The 23,840-nt window shown below is 39.5% G+C and overlaps 2 protein-coding genes across 2 annotated transcripts in view; one reads left to right on the top strand and one right to left on the bottom strand.

Moving 5' to 3' along the window:
- Positions 1-3,863: 3,863 nt before the first annotated feature.
- LOC123868755 (F-box only protein 9) lies at positions 3,864-14,819 on the top strand. Its single transcript, XM_045911354.1, has 11 exons — positions 3,864-4,054; positions 5,480-5,617; positions 6,550-6,693; positions 7,239-7,389; positions 7,776-7,924; positions 8,430-8,593; positions 8,690-8,884; positions 9,455-9,590; positions 10,185-10,295; positions 10,820-11,014; positions 12,069-14,819. The coding sequence occupies exons 1-10, from the start codon at positions 4,052-4,054 to the stop codon at positions 11,012-11,014; spliced, it is 1,386 nt and encodes a 461-aa protein (XP_045767310.1). The 5' UTR covers positions 3,864-4,051; the 3' UTR covers positions 12,069-14,819.
- A 1,083-nt stretch (positions 14,820-15,902) lies between these two features.
- The window catches only part of LOC123868787 (diacylglycerol kinase theta), a 46,502-nt gene continuing 38,564 nt past the window's right edge, over positions 15,903-23,840 (bottom strand). Inside the window, exons 12-18 of the mRNA XM_045911399.1 lie at positions 23,282-23,430; positions 22,607-22,783; positions 21,933-22,059; positions 21,328-21,483; positions 20,492-20,648; positions 20,018-20,125; positions 15,903-16,173 (exon numbers count right to left, since the gene is read on the bottom strand). Of these exons, the coding sequence (XP_045767355.1) occupies positions 16,072-16,173; positions 20,018-20,125; positions 20,492-20,648; positions 21,328-21,483; positions 21,933-22,059; positions 22,607-22,783; positions 23,282-23,430 (976 nt within the window). The 3' untranslated portion in view covers positions 15,903-16,071. The remainder of the gene's footprint in view (positions 16,174-20,017; positions 20,126-20,491; positions 20,649-21,327; positions 21,484-21,932; positions 22,060-22,606; positions 22,784-23,281; positions 23,431-23,840) is intronic.

Raw genomic sequence — 23,840 nt, 5'->3', positions numbered from 1 at the left:
GTTTAGAAGCTTTTTAGTTTTACCTGCTCCTGTAACTTTAAGTCGCATGATTTCTAGTGCAAACTTGAAACCAGGCATAAATGAAAGCATATTTTCCCATTTAAAAAAACGAGCTTCAAAAATGTCAGAAACAGAAAAATTATGTGTGTTACTTTTTGATGAGATGGCACTCACACCTCATTTCGATTATAATAGAAAAAAAGATTTAATTAGAGGTTATGTAGATAATGGAATAAAAGCAGCAAACAAAATCGCGGACCATGCATTAGTTTTCATGATAAGAGGTATCCAAAAAAATTATAAGCAGCCACTGGCTTACACGTTTTGCAGCGGAAGCACATCTAAACTAGAATTAAAAAATCAAATCAAAGCTATTATAAGCAAAGTGCAATCTACTGGATTAAAAGTTGTAGCAACCATTTGTGATCAGGAATCCTCAAATGTTAGTGCCATCAAAGAACTTGTGAATGAAACAAAAAGTTTATATTTAAAAAATAACAGAGAACTAAAACAAAACATTTTTATAATCAATGATCAAGAAATTGTCCCTCTTTTTGATGTTCCACACATGCTCAAAGGTATCAGGAATAATATGCTGACTAAAAATGTTTTATATAAAATAAATAATACTCTATGTACTGGGAAATGGGATCACATTATAAGATTATATGAAGAAAATCCGGAATACAAAGGGTTGAAATTTTTGCCAAAACTTACAGATAACCATGTCATACCTGCTAAAATAAAAAAAATGAAGGTGAAATGTGCGACTCAGGTGTTTAGCGCATCTGTTGCCAAGTGTATGGGATATTTTGCAGGTGAGGAATGGTTAACTTCTTTTTGAACCATTGTATTTCCGATCCAACTAATTTGTTTAAAATTATGATTGACTAGCCGACGCCCGCGACTTCGTTCGCGTGGATTTAGGTTTTTCGAAATCCCGTGGGAACTCTTTGGTTTTCCGGGATAAAAAGTAGCTTATGTGCTAATCCAGAATATTTTCTATCTCCATTTCGAACTTCAGCCAAATCCGTTCAGTAGTTTTTGCGTGAAGGAGTAACAAACATACACACACACACATACACACACACACACACACACACACACACACACACACACACACACACATATACACACACACATACACACACACACACACACACACACACACATACAAACTTTCGCCTTTATAATATTAGTGTGATAACTGTTTACAAAAATAGAGATTGATTGTATAGAACTTTACGTATAGCAAATTGCCTTTGCTTGCCTTCACTGCCCTATCTGTATGCGCCATAATAGAAACAAGTTTCATATCCGGTGTCCCAGATATATTTCATTACTAGCCGATGCCCGCGACTTCGCCCGCGTGGATTTAGGTTTTTTGAAATCCCGCGGGAACTCTTCGATTTTCCGGGATAAAAAGTAGCCTATGTGCTAATCCAGGATATTATCTAACTCCATTCTCAATTTCAGCCAAATCCGTCTAGTAGTTTTTGCGTGAAGGAGTAACAAACATACACACACACACACACACACACATACAAACTTTCGCCTTTATAATATTAGTGTGATTAGAATATTAATATTTGCAACATTTTACATAGATATTTTTATTTACTTTGTTACAGATAAAAAAATAATACCTGAAGAGAGTAGGGAAACTGCGGATTTAATTAAGTTTTTTGATGAACTTTTCGACTCGATGAATGGAAGTTTTGGAAACTCAGTAAAAAAGCCAGGGAAACCATTGCTCGGGCCCGTGACTCATTCATCCAGTCATCAAGAAACTTGGACAAAAGCAAAAGAAGTCTTGAAATCTATGAAATTTGTAGATAGGAATGGGAAAAGTTGCAGTGTCCCATCTATAAATAATTGGATCTGGACAATCGAAAATGTTATTTATTTGAAAGAGAAGTTGCTCAAGGATCACTGTTTGAGGGCCTTTTGGATGAGGCATTTCAATCAAGATCCTTTGGAGAACTTTTTTGGCTCTATTCGAAGCCACGGCGTACGAAATATAAATCCGACGTGTGCTGGCTTCGAAATTGCCTTTGCTGCTGTGCTTATTAATAATCTATCCAGCCACTCCAAAGGGTCTAATTGTGAAGCAGATTCTGCCAAAAATATGTTGTTCAACTCCTTAAAAAAAATCTTTTTTAGAGCCAAGGTAACCTCAAACAGTGATCCAGTTGAAATTGAATATGATGAAGTAATAAACGACCATATCTTGATTGGCATACAAAAAAAAAAGGCGGATGATAAAATTTTCGATGTTTTAAAATATGTTACTGGGTATGTAATAAAAAAAGCTAGGACGAATGTGTTCAAAAATTGTAAAGTTTGTATGAATAATCTATACAGCAATGACCATAATAATTTTGAATTTATAAAAAGTAAAGAAAGAATTAAAGGCAAACATGTTCTTACATATCCAGCCATAAAAGCTGTAGAGATGTTTTCTAACATTCAGGATGTAGTTACGTATATATTAAAAAAAAAAAGTAACATGTATAACATAAAAAATTATATCAAAACATTAATACTTGTCCAGTGCAATTTCGATTTTATAACAATATGTAAACAACATGGTACTCAATTGTCTGATTATGTAATAGATGTATCTTGCAACTTATTCCTATATAGCTGGTGTAAAAATACTAATCGCATTTTAAGTGGCGCGAAGAAGGATGCCAATGAGGATGATTATATCCAAAATTGTGCTTTACAATATTATAATAAAAGAAAAAAATGAATCATTTATATTTTATTTTCTATACCATACCGCTTTGACACAAGTTTAACTCTTTCAGCTATGTTAGTTATAACAAGATACAAGTTAATTAATTATTATACATTTAGTATATTAAAATATATTAATATCTTGTAATTTAACTAACAATGAAAGAGTTAAACTTGTGTCAAAATATTCCCTGATTTTTTTAAATACAATGGGCAAGGGGCTATACCTATAGATATTGACAGTGATAGCTATAGGTATATATACGAGAAAATTAGTTCGTACATCAATCGCTTGGAGTGCTGACTTCCATACTATGCCTAATTCTTGGGAGCGATAACTCTATACCCTAATATAATCCTACTCTATGAATCAAGATGAGAAGTGAGAACTGAGAACGCAAATGAGAACATGAGAAGTTGAGAACGTCTGACTGACAGCCACCTGACAGCTGACCTCCGGATTCGTGGTCTGTGCAGCTGACCAAATTCTCCCATTTTTTTTTTCTCTCGTCTGACTTCACAAAGATTAGCCAATGTCAAGTTTGTAGTTAAGTTATTACAAGTTAGGGAAACGAAACTATATAACTATGGACCTCGTCTATTAATTAGGGCGCCCCCTTAGAGTGCTTCACAGTCAGTTCCACCACCAAAATACACCAGTGAAACACGAAAACTGGCCACTTTTAACAAAAAAAAAAAAAACAAAACACTCCAAAAAAACACCGCACACGCGCCGGCAAACGCCAACACAGACGAACTCAGTCTTCGTACGTGGCACAGATCAGGAATCCTTCATAGTCTGTGGATATAATATATCATTGACATATTTTGTCTTATACGTTGCCAGATATAAGGTAAGGTAAATTCTACCAACGAGACTACTCAGGATTCGCTTTACTCATTCGGATTACGCTGAATTTTGAGCTGTAGATTTAAAATTGGATTTGCTTTGATGGTTTTCTGAGGAAGAAAAATATCACAAAATATAATATACTAAAACAACCCAATTTAAGTAACTACCTATTTGAAAAAGATAAAAAAATAAGACAGTACGAATGTGATCCAAAAAGTACGAATTTCACACAATTAGGTACATTTCGTAACCTTCTGGCAACGTTGCATTTGACATTTAACAAATAAAAATATTGCAATTTTGATTTGCAGATTTTGTAGATTTGTGCGAACTTTGTTTATCAATTTATTATTCAACTTCATAGAATCAACAAGGACTAGCAGTAATAATACTACCAAATAAACTAAGGATTTTATTCTGAATACTAATAAAACTTAACAAAGTTAAGACACCACTATGGTAAGGAACAGCGCAATATTGTTTATTATTATTGATTAATTAACTTGTTTATTTTTAGAAATTAATAATTGGGGGGCAGAGGATTACATAAATTAATTATTGTCCTATGTTTTTGTTTTATACAGCTTGTTTCCTTTCTAATTTAAAATTAAAGTAACATATTATTTTAAAAACAATGTGTGTGTGTATCTCTGTGTATGTTGTGGAATACCCGACAGAAGCAAAGCTGTACTCTGCCTTGCTCATTCACACAGGCTACAATATACGCTGCCAAGCCAATAAGATGCCACATTTTTTGTTTCACTTTTATCCGACTACGGCAAAGCCGAAAGGAAGGGTTATGATTTTTGCTATCTAGGTCCTCATCCCAAACATCTCTTGAGAAGCTACACTCGAAAAATAAATTTTATATTCAGCAGTTAATAATAATTATATGGCGTACAATTATTGTGGGGTAGTGTATAATGACTCCAGCCTTAGCTTAATACAAAGAAATTAAAATATAATTTTATGTTCTATTGCTAACACACAGTGCTTTATAACAAATGAGTAACCCCATAAAAATCTACATATTATCTATATAGGAGCAAAGAACAGTTTCCGACACATTTGAATCCACTAACTACTAGCTCTTGGACTGACCAAGACACCTAAAGAGAAAATACATTCTTGGCCTTGGTTCCTGATAGGAAACAAAAGGAAAGGTCTTAAAGAGGAGTAGTCTTTACAAAACATGTAGCTTTCAATTAATGAAGAAAAGCTACAATAGCTCAATGATTAAAGGAGTGGACTGATACCGAATGGTTGGCAGTTCATACCCGACCTGTTGCACAATTATAGTATGTACTCCTAGTACAAGCTTGATGTTTAGTTGGATGGGAACTGGGAATAATAGTCATTTTACATGGCTAATATTCTTCAAAAAAAAAAGTCCTCAAGTTGATCTCAAACATGTAATAGAAGTAATGGAGAGTTCCTTGAAGAAAATACTTACTTATCACTATGCCAAATTAGATTCAGAGATTGGACCTGTGGCGGGTTCAACCTCTCGTTCTTGCTCTGCAGTCAAAGCGGGATAGCAATAAGTAGAACGATTTTTTAGTGTTTTAACTACTAAGAACGAATTTTTAGTTTTTTAACTAAAAATTCGTTCTTAGTAGTTGAAAAGGCCATTGATTTATTTTGTGATAAATTAGCTACTCAAGTTACTTAAATCGCTTGATTCCTCAGTAGAATATGTTAGACCCTAGTTATAAGTATGTATATTGTATTTTCGATAATTTAATTCTATATGTATGTTATTATTATGTAATTGTCATATATTATTACTGTATGGCTTTTGTTTTTAGTAAGCAACCTGGGTATATGTATATTTATAGATTCATGTTTGCAAATCACACTGAGAAAAGTAAAAAAATATTCTAGGCTTCAGCTGCAGGTTCAGGTGCTGGTGCGGGAGGTGCTGGCGACTGCGAGGGTGAGGAGCAGGAGGACTCTTCCTCCTCTAGTCACTCAGTGTGCGATGCCACTGAGGCATTGGATAAACTGGAACTTGATGATGAGGTTCATAATATTCATTTTATCACACTAATATTATAAATGCAAAATTTTGTGTATGTGTGATGTTTGTTACTCTTTCACGCAAAAACTACTGGACGGATTTGGCTGAAATTTAGAATGGAAATAGATTATACCCTGGATTACACATAGGCTGCTTTTTATTCTGGAAAATTAGAGAGTTCTTATGGGATTTAAAAAAAAATCTATATCCACGTGAATGAAATGGCGGCCATCAGCTAGTAAGTAATGAAAGTAACCTGGGAATGTAATATTTCTTGGTTCTATTATAAAATCACTACCCATATTATAAATGCCAAAGGTTGTTCATTTGTTCCTTCTATCAGGTCGCAACGTAGCAAAGGATCAACATGTTTTTTTTTTTGTATCCAGGGTATAGTTGAAAACCTGGAGAGTGATATCACACTTCACACTAATATTATAAAGGCGAAAGTTTGTATGTGTGTGTGTGTGTGTGTGTGTGTGTATGTTTGTTACTCCTTCACGCAAAAACTACTGGACGGATTTGGCTGAAATTTGGAATGGAGATAGATAATATCCAGGATTAGCACATAGGCTACTTTTTATCCCGGAAAATCAAAGAGTTCCCACGGGATTTCGAAAAACCTAAATCCACGCGGACGAAGTCGTGGGCATCATCTAGTACTTTATATCCCAGAAAATTAAAGGGTTCGGACAGGGTTTTTACAATTCTAAATTCAGCAGACCATGTTGCAGGTCTCAACTAGTAATTTTATATATTCTTCAGAATAGAGAATAGAAGTTTATGTGCCACTGTAAAAATAAAAACGAATAGTTTTTTACATGATCTGGAGAAAATAACGATTCTTCCAAGTAAATATGAAGGAGGCAAAGCTTATGCATAGTTGTCTTTAAAAATACCTACTTTCTTCTACAGAAAATGTTTCTTTGTACAGAAAAAGAACATTGACGAGCTGACAGTGTTCCGTGAGCAATGGCAACGCGAGCTGGAGTCCACGCCGTCCCCGCACAAGGAGAGCCAGCCGCCCGAGCCGGCTCAGCCGCGGGAACCAGCGCCACCGCTCACCGACGAGGAGAAGGTTGGTGATTTAGGCTGGCCACAGAATATTGCTATCGGGAATTGTCTCCGAAAACTTCCCGTACCACACAGTCTGCATATATCAAAAATATACAGTAGCATTCTGATATTTCTGATGGTCTTAATCAAAATGTATGTTCAGAGAGAATTTTGGTGCACAGTCAATTTTTTTCTAACAAATGTTTCTGACAAACTGCCTTTATGTCTCACACAAAAAAACAGTATTGAAGATGAGCTTAACAATGGCAACGTGAGATCATGATGACATGATTTCGAACATAGTATCACTAACCCACAGGGTAGCGAATTTTATTGCAAGCTGCAACACATTAGCTAGTCTACACTAATATGTAATTTAAATGTGAAAGTTTGTCTGTCTGTCTGTCACCATTTCACTTAACCAATTTTGATGAACTACAGAGATAGCATGATTAACAAATAAATAAATTTTATTTCATTCCAATGGAAATCATTTTTAATTAATTAAAAAACAGTATCCTTGCAAAATTAAAAATTGTTTTAAAAATCCTTTTCCCTTTTTTTAAGGCCAAGCAGCTATTTATTCGCGGCGTGGAACTGGAGCGTGGCGGCAAGCTGTATGAAGCCATCCAGCACTACAAGCGCGCCATACAGATCCTGCCCGATGTGGAGACACGACTGTATGAAGGCTCTGAACTGAGGGCGGACACGCCGGAAGGTAATAACTACAAACAGCCATTTGTACGCGGCGTGGAACTGAGGCGTGGCGGCAAGCTGTATGAAGCCATCCAGCACTACAAGAATTAGATTTATGTGAACCACTACTGTGGATTCAACACTGGATGAAAGCATCAGTCTGCTGGCTATCATGCCCAGAATTCTGATATTCTGGCATCAGCAAACATCCCTAAAGAGCTACAGAAACGGGGCATCCCCTTCAGAGCCACTTAAAGTATTATTATTTTATCTTCTATGGCCTCAAACATGCAAGTTTATTTAGAAGAATCCAGAATTTACTTTTATGTGTTTTTATACAAAATTGCTTTCTTTTAGACATTTTGCTTGACTGCTTTCTGACAGATTTTGCGCGTAATTGTATTGCAGAGGAATATGAAATCGAGGAAGTGTGTCACTCTGAACAAGCGGAGGACAGCGAGGATGAAGATGCGGTGGAGGGTGAGGAGCTGGTGGCGCGGCTGCAGAGGATCCTCACCAGGAAGGGCCATCTGTTCCAGCCGGAGTATCACAGCAAGGTGAGGAATACCTTCAAAATCACTCTTCCACATAATCAGGCTTCACTTTCTTGTTTCCTACTTGAGCGAAAGTATTGAGGCCTCGAGCAGGAGATATCTGTCAGATAAAATTCGGACGCACGCTGGATAACCTTCGGCTTGGATAGTCTTCCGAACTTCTTGTCTACCGAAACCCGGGAGGGCTCCTGTTCGGTACATGAATTTGGCGTGCTTCCTGGGGCGCCTTGTCTCCCTATTTTTCTCACTTCCTTCTCTCTATTTTGTCGCCTCCCTTTTCTATGGCACACGTCACGTAAACGGAGATTTGCACAACCTGTCGTGGTGTCCCTGTTATAGGAATCTCGCTCTCGCTCCCCTCCTTCTCCGCGCTCGTCTCGTCTTCCTCACTTCCTTCCTCATCGCCTTCCTCTTAGGATTCCGTACGTCCGTCAAAGTTATAATTAGAGTTCTTTGGTTTTTTTTCGTTATTTGTTGGTTTATAAATTGTTTTGGATGCGTTTCCCAGGGCGCTCACATCTCCTGGCTGCCGTACGAGGTGGTCCAGCTAGTGTTGCGCTGGGTGGTAGGAGCGGACATGGACGCAGGGTCCTTGGAGCGCGCCGCCGCGACCTGCCGCGGCCTGTACGTGGCGGCCAGGGAGCCCGACCTGTGGCGATGCATGTGTGTCAAGTGAGTATCGTGGAACGTGGTCTAGCTAATATCCCGCCCTTCTTCACCCGTTCCCGCAATTCATTGATTGATAAAATATATGATATTTTATATCAGGACGTGGGGCATAGACTGCGGCACTCCCCGCGCCCACGGCTACGCGAACTGGCGGCACATGTACATCGAGCGGGCGCGGCTCAACCTCAACGGGTGCTACATCAGCAAGACGACCTACTTGCGCCACGGCGAGAACAGCTTCCAGGACCACTTCTACCGCCCGTGGTACCTCATTGACTACTACCGATACCTGAGGTGAGATATATACTTACCGGCAATTAACACTAATGCAGATGATAAACGTGAGGTGTGACGCGTCGCGTGCCCCACTGACGCCTAAAACATGCTATCGCGATGCGTCTTGCGATTAAGTTCAAGAACGACTATTTAATTGGCGCCGACCTGACCATAAGATCTCTCATTCCTTCATATTTACTTTGCCTTATTTTAATATTGCTTTGATTTCGGGAAGTTTTATGGTACGGTATGATAACTATCATATATCTAATCACTACCCATATTATAAATGCGAAAGTGTGTTTGTTTGTTAGTCTGTCATAGTTAAATACTTGGAAATTGGCATAGGCTACTTTTTATCCCTATATAAATGGTTGGACGATATAATGGGGTGGAACAGGGCTCAGTTAACTGAAGTTATAAGAGGCGGCTTTAGATAGAGAAGCTTTCCAGATGATCGCCAAACTTCGTTTCGAAGAAGGAACTTTTCATCCCGGACAATCTGAGAGTTCCCGCAGGATTTTTAAAATCGTGGATTTCAGCTAGTTTCTTATAAAAACGTTTAGTTAAGCTTGAAGAATTATACAGGTTCTTCCCTGAAGGGCTAGTGTTGATGTGGACCACGGCGGAGGAGCCGGCGGCCTGCGTGGGCCACCTCAAGTACCGCGAGACTAAGAACAGCCTCGGCATCATGTCCGGACACTACCGCCTGGTCGGAGACACGGTGAGAACTATACTCCAGAGTACTTGTATATTTTAGTCTGTGTACCTGTACTGTTCAGATGCGCTCATTTATTCGTCGGTGTGTTCATTGTGACTTAGCTTATGTATTGGACTCTGCGATCCATTCATATAGCCGATTAATGCTTTTTTTATTCAGTTACAAGTTAGCCCTTGACTGCAATCTCACCTGGTGGTAAGTGATGACGCAGTCTAAGATGGAAGCGAACTAACCTAGACCTTTTTTTAAACCTATAGCCCTTTGGTTCCTACACGTCATCGTACCGGAACGCTAAGTCGCTTGGCGGCACGGCTTTGCCAGTAAGGTGGTAACTAGCCACAGCGGAAGCCGCCCATCAGCCGAACTTTTTTATCGAATAGACTAAGCTTGCTCTGCGAATTTTCGCCGCGCGATTCGCTGTGACTGTAACATGAAAATTTTATAGAGCCGCACGCTCTCGTAAAAAAAAACGCGCGAATGGTTTCATATAATTACCATGTCACAGATTTCTGTGGGCCAAATCGCGCGGAGTTTCGCTGTGTGGGTTTGCTTTAATCACTTTAAAAAGTTGATGGAAACCTGGTGACTTGTCATTAGGTGGTGATATTGATAAAGAAGGCGGTGAGCGAGAAGACGCCGGCCTCGAACACGCGGTTCCGCGCGCGCCGCAAGGAGGCGCAAGAGCCGCACGAGCAAATTTTCCAGCTGGTGAGCACCTCTCACTCTTATATCGACGGAACCTACGTACAATCCCCTGAGTGCTAAATACGTGATTTGCATGTTTCTTTTCTTCAAGGAACCAAACGCCTAATTTGCTATACTCCGCTAACCCAAACAAATCTGTATAGTGCAACATGTAGCATGCGATATGCACCGCCCGCCCTCCCACTGATAAACATGCAGGAAAAGCCAGCCACCAAGCAAGCAATACGCAGCACCACACAAATTCCAAAACCACTTGACGCACGTTTCGCCCCGACACCGGAGCATCCTCAGGAGATGTAGACCTTACAATGCCTAATTGCAAAGCTGCGTGGTGGTGGTGCGTATTGCTTGCTTGGTAGCTGGCTTTTCAGGCTTGTTTATCAGTGGGAAAGCAGGCGGTGCACATTGCATGCTGCATGTTGCAACATACAGATTTGTCTGATTAAGCTTTTGATTCCTTGTATATCATGGACTTCCGCAAAGTAACGCCGGTCTCTATACAACATGTTTTGTTTCTGTTTGCCCAGGAGCTGCAGGTGTGCACGGTGCGCTCGCACCGCAACTGGCAGCTGGTGTGGCGCCGCTACGCCGTGTCCACGCGCCGTGACCAGTGGAGCGCCTTCGAGCTCGCGCCCAGCAAGTTCCCGCCCTTCGCCTTCAGCACCGTGCGCAACTACACGGCCGAGGCGCACGCGCCGCTGATGCAGACCTGCGCCTACTAGGTAATCCACCAGAGACGGGTTGGGCCGCAATGGTGCGGCGAGCATTGCGTACTCAATACGGCATCCACTAGACGCGCTTCTAGTCGACGCAAATATAAAAAATAATGAATTAAATAAACGTTTATTTCAGTCCGTAACCCATAATAATTATGCACAGCAACAACAATCACTTAACTGTTAGTACTTTTTGTAGCTTAACTTAACAACAAATCCTCACCTCAAAATGCCCGAGGAAGTCTCTTGGCGCCTGTCTCTACCTCCTAAACCTATAAAACCAATATAAAATGTGCCTAAGGCGGATTTGTGTAACTTCATACAAACAGGTTCAAAAAGCTGGCAATCGAGGGTGTTCTCGCCGCCATGTTATAGAAGTGCTCGAATATTAAACCGGAGCTAAGCTAACGAGTTAATGAAAACCGCGTAAGGTTTATTATAGGGGCCGCCCGAGGAATGTGCGCCGTGGCCGTCGCAGCCGCGCGGGCGAGCGGCCGCGGCGCACGCTACAGGGAGCGTCGCCTAACGAGCGCGTGACGTCACGTGCTGACCTCCGGCAAGCGGTGGTCGACAAGCGTGGCATCACACGAGACAATACACTTCCGACTGTACTGCAGCCGCGCCTGCATATATACCCCACCGGGCGAAAAACTCCGACAGCGCGAGTTAGGATTTCCATACAATTTTCTGACTTATTTTTACAAATTATAACTTTTTTTTACAAAAACATCGTCTATTCACTTATTAAAGTAACGGCTGTAACTTTTTTGCTTTTTTAAACATTTATTTTTTAAATTATTCAATGAGAACAAGAAATGCAATAGTTTTTACCATCAGCGCCATCTTTAGAAGCTTGTGAAAAACTCCGTGATGCACTTTTAAGTTTTCTTGCACCAATTTAATTTAAAACTTAATGATTTGAACTTTGAATATTTGTTTCACCATTTCAGGAGAATTATTTAGTTGATATAATTATTACATTACTCTGATATTACACTTACCTAAGTTAGTATGTTAAAACGAAAGTCGTATGTTATCGTTGATATATTTTTTGTTTCAGATGTAGAAAGCTGTGCAAATGGAATTTTTTTGATCGCTGTTTTAATTTTTAAATTAGATCATAAGAGTTGTTACTCACAAAACTGTGGCTTTTATTTTTTTAAGAGAAACAAAATTATTTGTCAGAAAAGCTGTTTTGGATTTAGATACATTTTTTTTGTATAATACTAAGGATATTAAATTTAAGTCTAGTCTTTGACCTTAATGTAAAAATAAATATGTAAGTAAAAAATATATTATGTAGAACTTGTCACAAGGCTTGAGAAAATGAGCTTTCGTTTCAATGAAAATAAAAAGAAACTATGTTATTTTTAGCTCTATCGTCGAATAACTAAAGAGTGAATTTGGGGTTTTGACAGTTTTTGTATTAAGATCTGGCAAAATGTCAAATTTATTTGTCAGTTAAAGTTTATTTGGCGATTAAAAAATTGGCGATTTGTTGAATATTTATTAAGTATAAAAACTTTTATTCTTACAAACTTTACTTTTACAATAAGTATTTTTTTTAACATTGAAAACTTCACTTTGCTTAATTAATCCTAAATTGAAGAAAGAATATTTTGGACATACTACTACTACTATATTATCTAATACTAATTTATACAAAATATAATAATATTATGGTTGTGTAAAAATGTTGTACTTTTGATTTTTTTACTTGTTGAACTGTTGGAGTACAAAAAATAGAGTGAAAGCACACGCATTAAACACATACGCAATACGCAGAGTGGGTATCGTATTAGGCGTTGCCCTAATCTATGCTTTCAAATTATTGTAAAAAAAAGTAAAAAACTCAAAGACGGAAAAGATATATTAGGATAAACAAATTATATAATATTTTTCCTATTTATAAGCAACTTAATGTCTACTAAGCAAATCGGAAATATTTTAGAAATATTCGATTTATTTAAGTCGTGAGCCTCTGCTTTTAGGCTCGTGGCAGATTGCAGCAAAGTCGAAGCGAAGTTTTAACGATTCATTCAGTGACTAAGGAGCACAGCTCCGTAACTAGTAAGTCTAGCTGTAAACGCTTATATCTGCAAAGCTGACCGCTCAACACAGCACGTGCTTTTCACTTTAACACTGAAAATGCGAATGACATAGTTTTTTACCTCCTTTGTCTACAACCGGACCGCATGCCACCGCGCCGTAAGCGATTTCACCCTCACCACTTGGGTGCCTACTGCCTGGTACATTTCGACCGCCCGAACTGGAATCAACTCCTATGGACAGTGTTCCCACTTTATTTTAACATGGGGTTATTCAAGGGGTGAATCAACAAATGAACAAATTCCTGAAAGGGCTGGAAATGGTCCTTCTACTGTTGCAAATGTTTATGAGCGGCGATAATCACTTAACATCAGGTGACCTGTCTGCTCGTTGATCGCTATTTTTATATTAAAAATAGTAGGTATGTCACGTCATTCGCATCTTTGGCGCTATACGATGGATCGTTGCGTGTGAGGCTAGGCGTCGATTCTTATGTTTTTCTCTAAACTAATTTTAGAGTATCTGCATCCTTTTTAATATTGCTAAAAAAGGTCGGAAAATGTATTTTAAATTTAAAACTTTAAATTTTGGCGTACTCTACAAAAAAGAATAGGCTAATGACTAACAGCTAAAGACACGAGGTTTGACAGTTCTAAATTAAATTAGGTTTATCTGTCCTTTTCTCATTACATTGGTAAGAAAATGATGCGAATACTCTAAAATTTAGAAGCGCTCAGAATCTTATCGATAGTTATCTTTAATCAGATTATACTCTGATTTTCCAATCGTCGAATAACTTTTATTTGAGGAACGAATTTGAGGTTTTGACATTTTTCCTATAGGGAATCTGTCAGAACGTCAATTCCCCACATAAAAGTTATTTGACGATTGAAAAATCGGCCCTAATTTATTAATTTAGAGGTATTTGTAATGTTCGTTAAGCTAATACATTACAGTGATGCTTTGTCGATTAATTTGTGATTTGTCTGTTATTGTTTGTTAGATTGGACAGTTTGAATAATTACGGCGCGTTTCCATTGCTGTGCACGGACACGGTGAACGTCAGTTTCGTCTAGCGATGGGCATGATTACTAATTTTAAATTATTTTCATGTGGTGAAATTATTATTTTTGATAACAATGATTTCACGGGCCATTTTTTTCACGGAAAGTGATTATTAACGGGAAGTGATTTTTCAATTTTCGCACTTAAAATCGTTTGCTACATTGATTATAAAAAAAATTCGGTTCTGGGTTCTAATTAATTATTTAACTAGCAATTATGATCAAGACTAAGTCTTGATATTTCGCAGGTTGTTCTTCACGGAAAATGAATTTTCGCACATATGATTGTAAGAGTGAAAGTTCGCTTTTCTACATGAAATTCTGATGATTCTTTGCTACATGAATTGAACTAGATTTTTCCCTACTCGATCTAACACGCAGGTATCTGCGTGTTAGATCGAGTGTTCTCGCTCACGTGCTCTTTAGCTCGGGTCGATGATGTTGCGCGCGCTTTATTAAAACAATAAAGCGCGATTCAATGTAATAATTTTCAAACTTTATGTGGTTTTGCTTTGTGGTTTTCCACAGGCTCTCTGAGAAATGGTCCCTCTACTGTCGTCGCTCGGCCAATTTTACAGGCAGCGAATGATATCTATGCTTTCATTCAAAGCAAATGCGTCCATGCGCAGCAATGGACGTTCGCGTTTATGCTTTTGTAACTATATTTTTGGGCTATACTTAATAAAGTTCTTATATTACTTAGCTGTCTCATTATAAATCCATAATACCTACCTTTTGATGGAGTGTTATAGGCACAGGTTCAAAGTTGGTGCTTCGTATGAATAAAACCACGAAAATGTCTTGAGGCACACACTATAATTATTGGAAAGGACACGCGTTTACATGGCAGCGGTCCGTTAATCTATGCAAGAGAGTGAATAATAATGGTCGACTGACTACCTTTCATACGTTCCAGATTAAGTTTTGTTGGTGTTGCCAACACCTTTGAATGTAAAGAAACCTGTACCGATTCTGATGATCCTGGGCATGCACTTCTATGCGTTTTAAACAATTAAATATCACTAGCTTAAACGTAGGAAACCATTTGTGAAGAAATCTGCATGCCCGAGAGTTCTCCGTAATGTTCTCAAAGATGCGTGAAGTCTGCCAATCCGCACTTGGCTGGCGTGGTGTGGCCCATAGCCGAACCTCATTCTGAGAGGAGACCCGCGCTCGGCTTATGCCGATGACGAGTTGTTGAGGATACATTTAACAACCTTCTCCTGTGGACACTACTCCAGCGGGGTGATTCGTTAACTCAGTGTGTAGCAATAATTGATAGCCACCGAGCTCATTTTTTATCCATTGGTGTTTTTCTACGAAACAATATTTTAATATCGCCCAGTGAAACGGCAATGTAGAACCAACCAACCTCGGTGGCTATCATTCGGCAAGACACTGAGTTAGCGAATCACCTAGCAGGTCTGACTAACATTTTAGTTGTATTATTATATAATATATAGAAGTAGGCGTTACTTTGCAAAGTGCATTGTTAGGTTAGGTCTACATCTCCTGACGATGCTCCGGTGTCGGAGGCATACGTGCGTCGAATGAGTTCTGGTGTTGTTGCGTGGTAGTACTTACTTGGGGTTTGCTTGGTGGCTGGCTTTTCCTGATACCTAGTAGTGGGAGGGCGGACGCTAAAGTCGCGATATAATTTGTGTGCGATGAGGGTGTAAGGGAATATCGAGTGAAGTAAAAACTGCCAAAAGTTTACATATTTGAATTTTTATTTTATACACATTGTCAAATATTACTAATTAAAAATGAAACAACGTCTAAGGACTATAAACTTTTTTTTGTCAATTGTATTATTATATTATATTTGTTTAATAATTTATTTACATATCTGTTGTTATGCGTAGGGGAGCGTTCGAGGTGGCGGTCCCGGCGAGCGCCCTCCGCGGCCCTGAGCCCGGGGCGTCAGATGAGGCGCTCGCTCAGCCAGATTCAGGAGTCGGGCGGCGCGGGCGGCGGCGGCGACGGCGGCGCGGCCAGCGCGGGCTCCGTGCTGCGGCGCCGCACCTTGCCGCGCTTCTTCAGCATGGTGGCCTGCGGAGCGCGCGCCACTGAGCCGGGCCGGCGTCACGGGCCCGCTGCGGGGCCCGCGCCCGACCCGCGCTTCGTTTTCTTCAGCATCGTCGCCTGCCGGTCACACAACCGCGCTACAGCCGCCAGGGACTCTACACGCACTGCGACACTACCGCTAACCCGCTAACCCGCTAACCCGCTAACTTGTCCATCGTAAGGGTATTCTTTCATTCAATTTATTCGGATTGGAAATGATTTTACCAAATAATCATATGAAACTATTTTAAACAGGTATTTCTCTATATTCGATAAAAGTCTGATTGAATCTAAATATCCCAACCCTTTTCGATTTTTTTCCATATCAAACTATTCGTTTTAGCTCATGAGTCACGAAGGCATGAGGAACAATTCTGTGCTATCTTATGGACTTGTCGATGCACAAAACATTTCCTGAGGGCGATACAATGTGGCTATCTGTTGGACATAATCTCTAAACGAAACCAAAATGGCACGTCTAAATATTTTGCTGTCCCTTTCATAATGCTCCCTGTGAAAAGGATAACACTAGATTTAGATTTGTCAATTTAGTTAAGAAATTCTGTACAACGGAATCGACCACAATATCGCTCAAGATTTCGAAACAAGTCTTCAAAAATTGGAATACCCGACGCTATTGCAAGTGATAATCGACCGAATCTGATTCTGACTGAACAAATGAGCATAGAGTCCCTCGCTCCGTAGGACATCGACCCAGATTTGCATGGAACATGAAATCAATTTAGGTGTCAATTTAGTCCGAAGTGTAAGTAGGTATATCATCGGAGTCAGAGGCCGCGTTTTCACTGAACAAACATTCTCGTCAGCACAGATGCAACATCAAAGCAAATGTTAGTTCGATGGGCAGCGCCGGCTCCAGCCTGTGACCGGCGAAGGGACATTAGAAAACACACGACTGGCTTATTCGCAACTAACTAGTCAAATCCATCAGCAAAACATTTCACCGATATAGGGGGATATTCGCTAACCCAGTGATCATCACTGAATAAAGGCCATCAAGCTCATTTGACATTTATTTCTAATCTATTGAAGGTTTGCTACGAAATATTAGTTTTATATAAGTAGCTCAGTGAAGCATCAATAGAACCTACTTTGGTCAAATGAGTTTGACAGCTTTCATTGAGTGATGATCACTGAATTAGCGAATAACCCTGAACGCGATATCACGAGGTTCGTAACTTTAGTTGCAAGTTTTTGTAAAAGAACTTTTAGATTTTTCGTAGAAATAAATGTACATATTACTTCGAATCTCGTAACATATTTTGCAAATGAATTTGACGATGAAATGTTGGTTTATTTGATGTTTCTACGCATGCTAAAAGATTTTAGCACTTAAAAGAACTAAACTCTTCAAAACTTCACTATATGATTGAGCTCAAAAAGTTTAAAAACTCTTGATTTTATCCAAAATAAACCATCATTTAGAAAAATATTTCCAGCATCAGATCAGCACCTCGTGTGAATTCTATACCAAAATTAGAAAACGATCCTAACCTAGATTTAAACTGTGGAACTAACTCTAAAAAAATGGCCGATTGCGTTTCGCGGTTAGTGCTAACTAAATGTGTTTAATTTTAGAAATGTTACTGTAGCTAGCGAATTAATCTCAAACGTGCAAATTCAATTTCAAAAAGATTATGGAGTTATTTTATGGTTTTTAAGCAGTGTGTCCTCTAAGTGTGGCATAGAAGCTGTCCAAACTGATGGATCCATTTCAAAAGGCGTGGGTCGTAGGTAGTTTTCTAGTTTGGCTTATTTACCTGGCCTTTTGATGGTCTTATTTGGTTTTATTTCTCGAATCATTGGACATTTATGAGAAATAAAGACCAACGTGAGGTGATTCACTAACTGAGTGTCTAACACTGAATGGCCACTAGGCTCATTTTTTAATCCGTTGAAGATTTTCTACGAAAAATATTTTACTATCACCCAGTGGCTATCAATCAGTGTTAGACACTGAGCGAATCAAGTAGCTGGTTTTCATAATGGACTAAGATCTCAGTCGCTAGCAATGTTTTACAGGATGTCAAAGGAACCACAAGTACGTATAATTCACTATAAACAGGCAAATCTGTGTGATACAACGTACGATATATTATGTTCAATGCACAACTGCATACTTTTTAATTGAGCATTGTAGAATATGCGTCTCATGAGGATGCTCCGGTGTCAGAGTGAAACATACGTTCAGTGTGTTCTAGAAGATTTGTGTGGTGTTTTGTGTTAGTGGTGTACATATATATTGCTTGCTCTCTTGCTCCTTCAGTAGTAACAGGTGGTGCATATCGCATACAGATTTCTCTGTTTTGATACATTATGGCGAATTAAGCTTGTTTGTTTTTGATTGTTGTAGATCATGGATTTTCCAAAAATAAGACCTGGTGCTATCCGACATTTACAGAATTCATTTTACTTTTGTTCTCATTCGGATTTGGTCTTAGAAGAAACATTTAAATCGGTTCATCGGTTTGGAAACTACGATGCCACATATCTTAGGGTTATTATATTATTAAACTTTTAATTGTGGATTTCAAAGGTTCTTCACATACGATACAGTAACATTAAGAGTAAATTGTTAAAAAAATAGGAATGGCATTGCTTTATAGGGCCGGCGCTGTCTCGAGCAGTGAAAACACGGGCATAGCGTGCGTGCAGCATTCACCGATTAAGTACCACTAGCACGGCATCAAGAACATAGGAAACAGGTGAACAAAACTTTACAACTTCGTAAGAAAACAGCTTCAGAACCTGTTTGATCCTCATCATTTACTTACTCATTAACCTCAGAATGACTTTATCGACACTGGCCAGTGGCCACGATTTAACTTTGACTTGATTTTTAGAATAGACTTTTCATTGGTTTAAATACAGCTGATTCGAAACCTGTGGGGAAAACTTCTTCCCTAGAGGGATCAAGAAAAAGTTCTGTTCCTCCGTTCTCCCCTGTTCTTGTCAGTCACAAACACATTGAAATTTATATCTGCTATCCTTTTCTGTGTTTAAAATGAGATTGAATATGAGCTCGTTCGTTTGTCGTTCTAGTGATCATGCATTGTATTTAGCCATGCCATAACATCGGACTAAATGTCTTGAAATCTTAAAAACCTTCATATCAAAACAAGCAAGGCACATTCAAAACACATATCACATGGAATGACAACTATAAGGAACATTTAAAAAGCATAGCAAAGGCTTTTAATTTTATCACTTTATCATCTCCTTTCAATGTAAGAACTTGTCCAGGTAAAGCAATTTCAAGAAGTGAAATTTATTGGATAGAAACCAGTTTGGATTAACAAGGCAATGCCAACATAGAACCTCTTAGCTCAGCACTCCTCGACTCCAAAGACATGATGGATTGTCATTACACGTACCTACAATCTTGGGTTAAAAAGGTGGAAGCGATTTAGCAGAAAAGCGAATCCTGGCATAAGCCGGGACAAACGCTAGGAAGATTTTATTGAACTTATAGACTAGCGCTTGGCTGCAATCGATTCTGCTGACAAGTGATGATGCAGCCTAAGGTGGAGCGGAGCGCGCTTGCCTAGAAGAGGTGCCTATTCATGCTTGACAATGAAAGTGAAGGAGGAATCTGAAGCCGGAAGAGCACTCGCATGTCCTAGCGGTTCGAATTAGAAACGAGGAAGCAAATCGTGTGTACACCTGTCCATGGAATATCGACTACCCACGAGTGCAGACCTTGGCGATGCCTTGTGGTACATTTTTTTTTTTGAGGGGGGAACCAAGTCAAAACGCTTTATCTGGACAAGTACTTGGAGTAGCAGGCAGTTCGGCCAGCAGGGGTTACCTTAAGCGCGGATTTGAGCACCACCACCTCGCTGGGCGCCGCCACCCACGGCTCGCCGTCCACCTGCACGGGGATCTCGCTCTTCAGGTTGATCTTGATGTGACCGCCCTGGAACACCATAGAGGATACAATGGATTAGTTTGTTCTAATTTTCCATGTTCTATATGGGTACGGGATCTCTCACTTTCTGCGTTTTATTCCACATTGCTAAGGATCATGACCACTTTTGATTATTTTTTATCAATGAAAAGTATCTAGGTGATACAATTATTGAGTAATTTGCTCTGGAATGTTCCATTATTGGAATAGTCTGTGCGAATATGCGCCAATATTGTCGGAAATACTTAAATAAATAAATTACATGAAGCGAAAAATACATTAAAAAGTTGAAGAAGACTTATAACTTGAAGAGTTAAAATCTCAGTGAAGGCTAGACCAATATTTTACGAAGGGATTACTTAGACCCTGAGATACCTGTGCTATCCGCATCGCGCCGCGCAGGCCGGACTGGATCTGGCCCAAGTGCACGACGCCGGTGACGCCCACCACCTCCAGCATGCCGTCCCAGTGGTTGGGCTTGTTGAACTGGTCGTCCTTCTCCGGGCCCCATGGGTTGGCGCCCGACCCCCAACTGCCAGACAAATATGCATTCAAAGGTTTTCAGAAGATTTATTTTAACTTTTCGACATGTCGACTCAGAAATATGGTTTTGTAACGATAAAAATGCATTTTGCAAAATTCATTATTTTCAAAGTTGGCGACGATTGCTCCAAATCCTAGCAGCTTGAATATTTTATTTTGGGTATAACTGTTTCCATTTTCCTCTGTCGGTGGAGATTGTTCTATTCTATTCTAGCGATTCTTACTTAACTAACCTAACACTTGAACGAATTTGAGCTCCTTCAGCTGATCACATTCTCGCTCTCTTGCCTTCATCGCTATCTATATACAGCGTGTTTGATAAATCATGATGACAACTGAGGTATTATGTATCTAGTATGTGAGAGTGTAAGCAAGTAGGTAGTAGTTAGTGCCATAGATTCTTTCGTTGTTTCTGCTACTTGACAAAGGTACAATTAATGGCCCTTCTTTCGAATTCACCGAAGTTTTTTGCGAGTTCATTTCCGCGATCAGCTGTTTGCAGGATTTTACATTGGAGTTTTAAACAAATTATTTTAGTTCTCATTTATTTCCCACGGGTTTCATTATTTTTGTGGTACATGTACACATCGGTCCTAACCTCAGCTTGCCGGGATGGTACGGATATTATCTAACACTAGGAAGTGTAATCAATGTGATGTGCGGTTTACCTAAGAATATTTAATATGATGATGCCCTCGACGGCGGGCAGGTCGACGGGCTTGCCGTCCACCTCCAGCTTGACGGCCTTGTGCAGGTCCTTGCACATCTTGCGCCCCACCATCTTGCGCAGACCCATCTTCACGTACACGCCCTTATTCCGCAGTCTACACCAAACCAAACAATTGCTTTTGAATGACTCTTGAATACTGCATATTATTTTATTAGTAAAAAAGGTACGAGTACTTATTAACCTCAAAAATCTGATCTGGGAGCTTAACATTTCATCATAATAATAAAAGCAATGGTACCTACTAATTAAGACAGTAATTTTTAAATGAAACAGATATCTACGTATCACAAACTATTCGTATGTTATTTTTGAAGAGTTAGCTTTGCTAAAGCTACTTTTGTGCTCCTAGAAAGTTGCTGGACATTAGCTTTTATATAGTTAGAGAGCAATATGTTTTGTCTATATGAATACACGAAAGGTTTTGGTGTCAGTTTTGTTCCAATCCCAGCAGCACCCCGTCTGCAACCGACGCGACGGCTAATGCGATGGCTGCATGTGTTGTTTCATGTTTGCATGAAATTGAATAAATGCATTAAATTTTACCTGCTATTAAATTTATTAGGGTTTTCTTCTCGTGCGTTATGGAAGTCAAGGCAGAGATCCGCATCGATGCCGATCCCGAAATAATTATTCATTACTAGAATCTGAGAATTATCTTCACTTTGAGAACCTGCAGGATAAATAAAAACAAATCATGATCATTAGCTACTTTATTAGGAAGTTTGTGTTTGACCAAAAGTTTTCTTGAGAATTAAGCGAAGAGGATGGGTTTTCTAATGCAAAATCAAAACCGTATAACTACCTACCTAAGCCCAGAATGGCTAGTTAGGTAATGGTGGTAAATGGTACATATATGTTCGTCGAAAAACCTATAGACGTTGGGGCTGGTTGAGGTCCCAAGGTGCTAAAATGGAGATCTTGCACAGGTAAGCGCAATGTTACAAGACAACCCTACAAGACAGTACGTACAGTACAGTAGATATGGCCAGACGTCATAAAATGCTGCCACTGGATTCAGGCGACGAAAAACCATGGCGTGGATGTCTCTTGATGAACTCTTGAATCCCTCTGGCTATCGCAGCTTGGAGTACCTTTAGACCACGGTCCCTTCGCTGAATTGTAGGTATGTATTTTGTATATGTATTCGTTTATTTTCTCCTTTTGTTACCTACATTTGAAGAAGGAAATAAAAAAACTATAAACGAAGAAGAATGTACCTGGAAGTTGCTTGGAGAGCTCTTTGGGCTCGTCCTGCTTATCCTCGGGGTGGAAGACGACGGTCCAGCGGTCGAGCCGGATCTCCTCCGCGTCGATGACGTCACGGAGGAGTGACAGCGGGTCCTCGCAGCCCGTGTAGCCGGAGCCCCACCTCAGCACGCGGGCTAAGTCATTGCCTGCACAAAAATCCAACTATTTGACGAATTCTGGCACAGACTAGCTTGCATTTTGGAGACTGACATAGTTAAGTATTTTTCCCCCGAAAAACCTATCGAAGATGGATTTTTAAAAACCTAAATTCAGGTAGATGCGCGAGCTCGGAACATAGATAATATTTTATGCTCTTAAATTTTCACCAAAGCGAAGCGGAAAACAAATTTTTTCATGTTCATAGAATTCAGGTACTGGTTACTCCGTTCCTTCTTCTCGTTAGCCTTTAGGTATGCATCCACTATTAGACATGAGCTTTTAAGGTAGCGCCAGCATTTTTTCTCATCGTTTGCATTTCCCAATTATTGTCTCAGAATTATTGTTGCCTAATTATTCATCATTGGCTGTCAATCTTCAGTTTCAGATGGTGTTGGGTGTCTATAAGCACACGGAGTCCACGAGTAAGGTATTGAGATGAGCGAGAACAGATGGAGTTTTCTAGAAGTGTAGTTGGTTATAGTTACCGGTGCCAAGCGGCACGATGGCGCAGGGCGGGTTGGAGCACTGCGAGTCCTGGCCGACGTTGTCGAGGCACTGCAGCACCCAGCCGATGGTTCCGTCGCCGCCGCAGACCAGGATCTTGTAGTTAGGTATGTGACGGAACACGTATAGCCTGCGAACAGTTCGAAACTATACTAATTCTGTATTACATGCACGCTAACTTGTGGCTCTACAGTCTTATTCATAAAAATCCCTTAATATAGGTTTAAAACGTTCATTAGCTAAAATGCTCATTAGGCCTATTAAACGTTTCATAACTTTCTTTATTCATAAAGGTTCAATAAACCTCTCACAACTAAATTCTCGCTATAGGCTAGTTTCGCTTTGTTATGTTGTCGTTCTGATGAATTCATAGACAAAATTGCAAAAAAACTGGGCTCTACACAGAAAAGTGACGCAGGTGTGACATTTGTTTTCGAATTTCGGTCAATTGTCTGAGTTCTGGAGGATAGTTAGGTATTATCGTTCGGAGTTTTGTTCCGATTTATTTAATTATAAAAATGGAAACAGGAAGGAATTTAG

The sequence above is a fragment of the Maniola jurtina genome, chromosome 10, assembly GCF_905333055.1.
Source record: "Maniola jurtina chromosome 10, ilManJurt1.1, whole genome shotgun sequence".
Classification (NCBI taxonomy): Eukaryota; Metazoa; Arthropoda; class Insecta; order Lepidoptera; family Nymphalidae; genus Maniola; species Maniola jurtina.
Note: the sequence above shows the minus strand (reverse complement) of the source record. Positions and strands in the feature narration are given on the sequence as shown.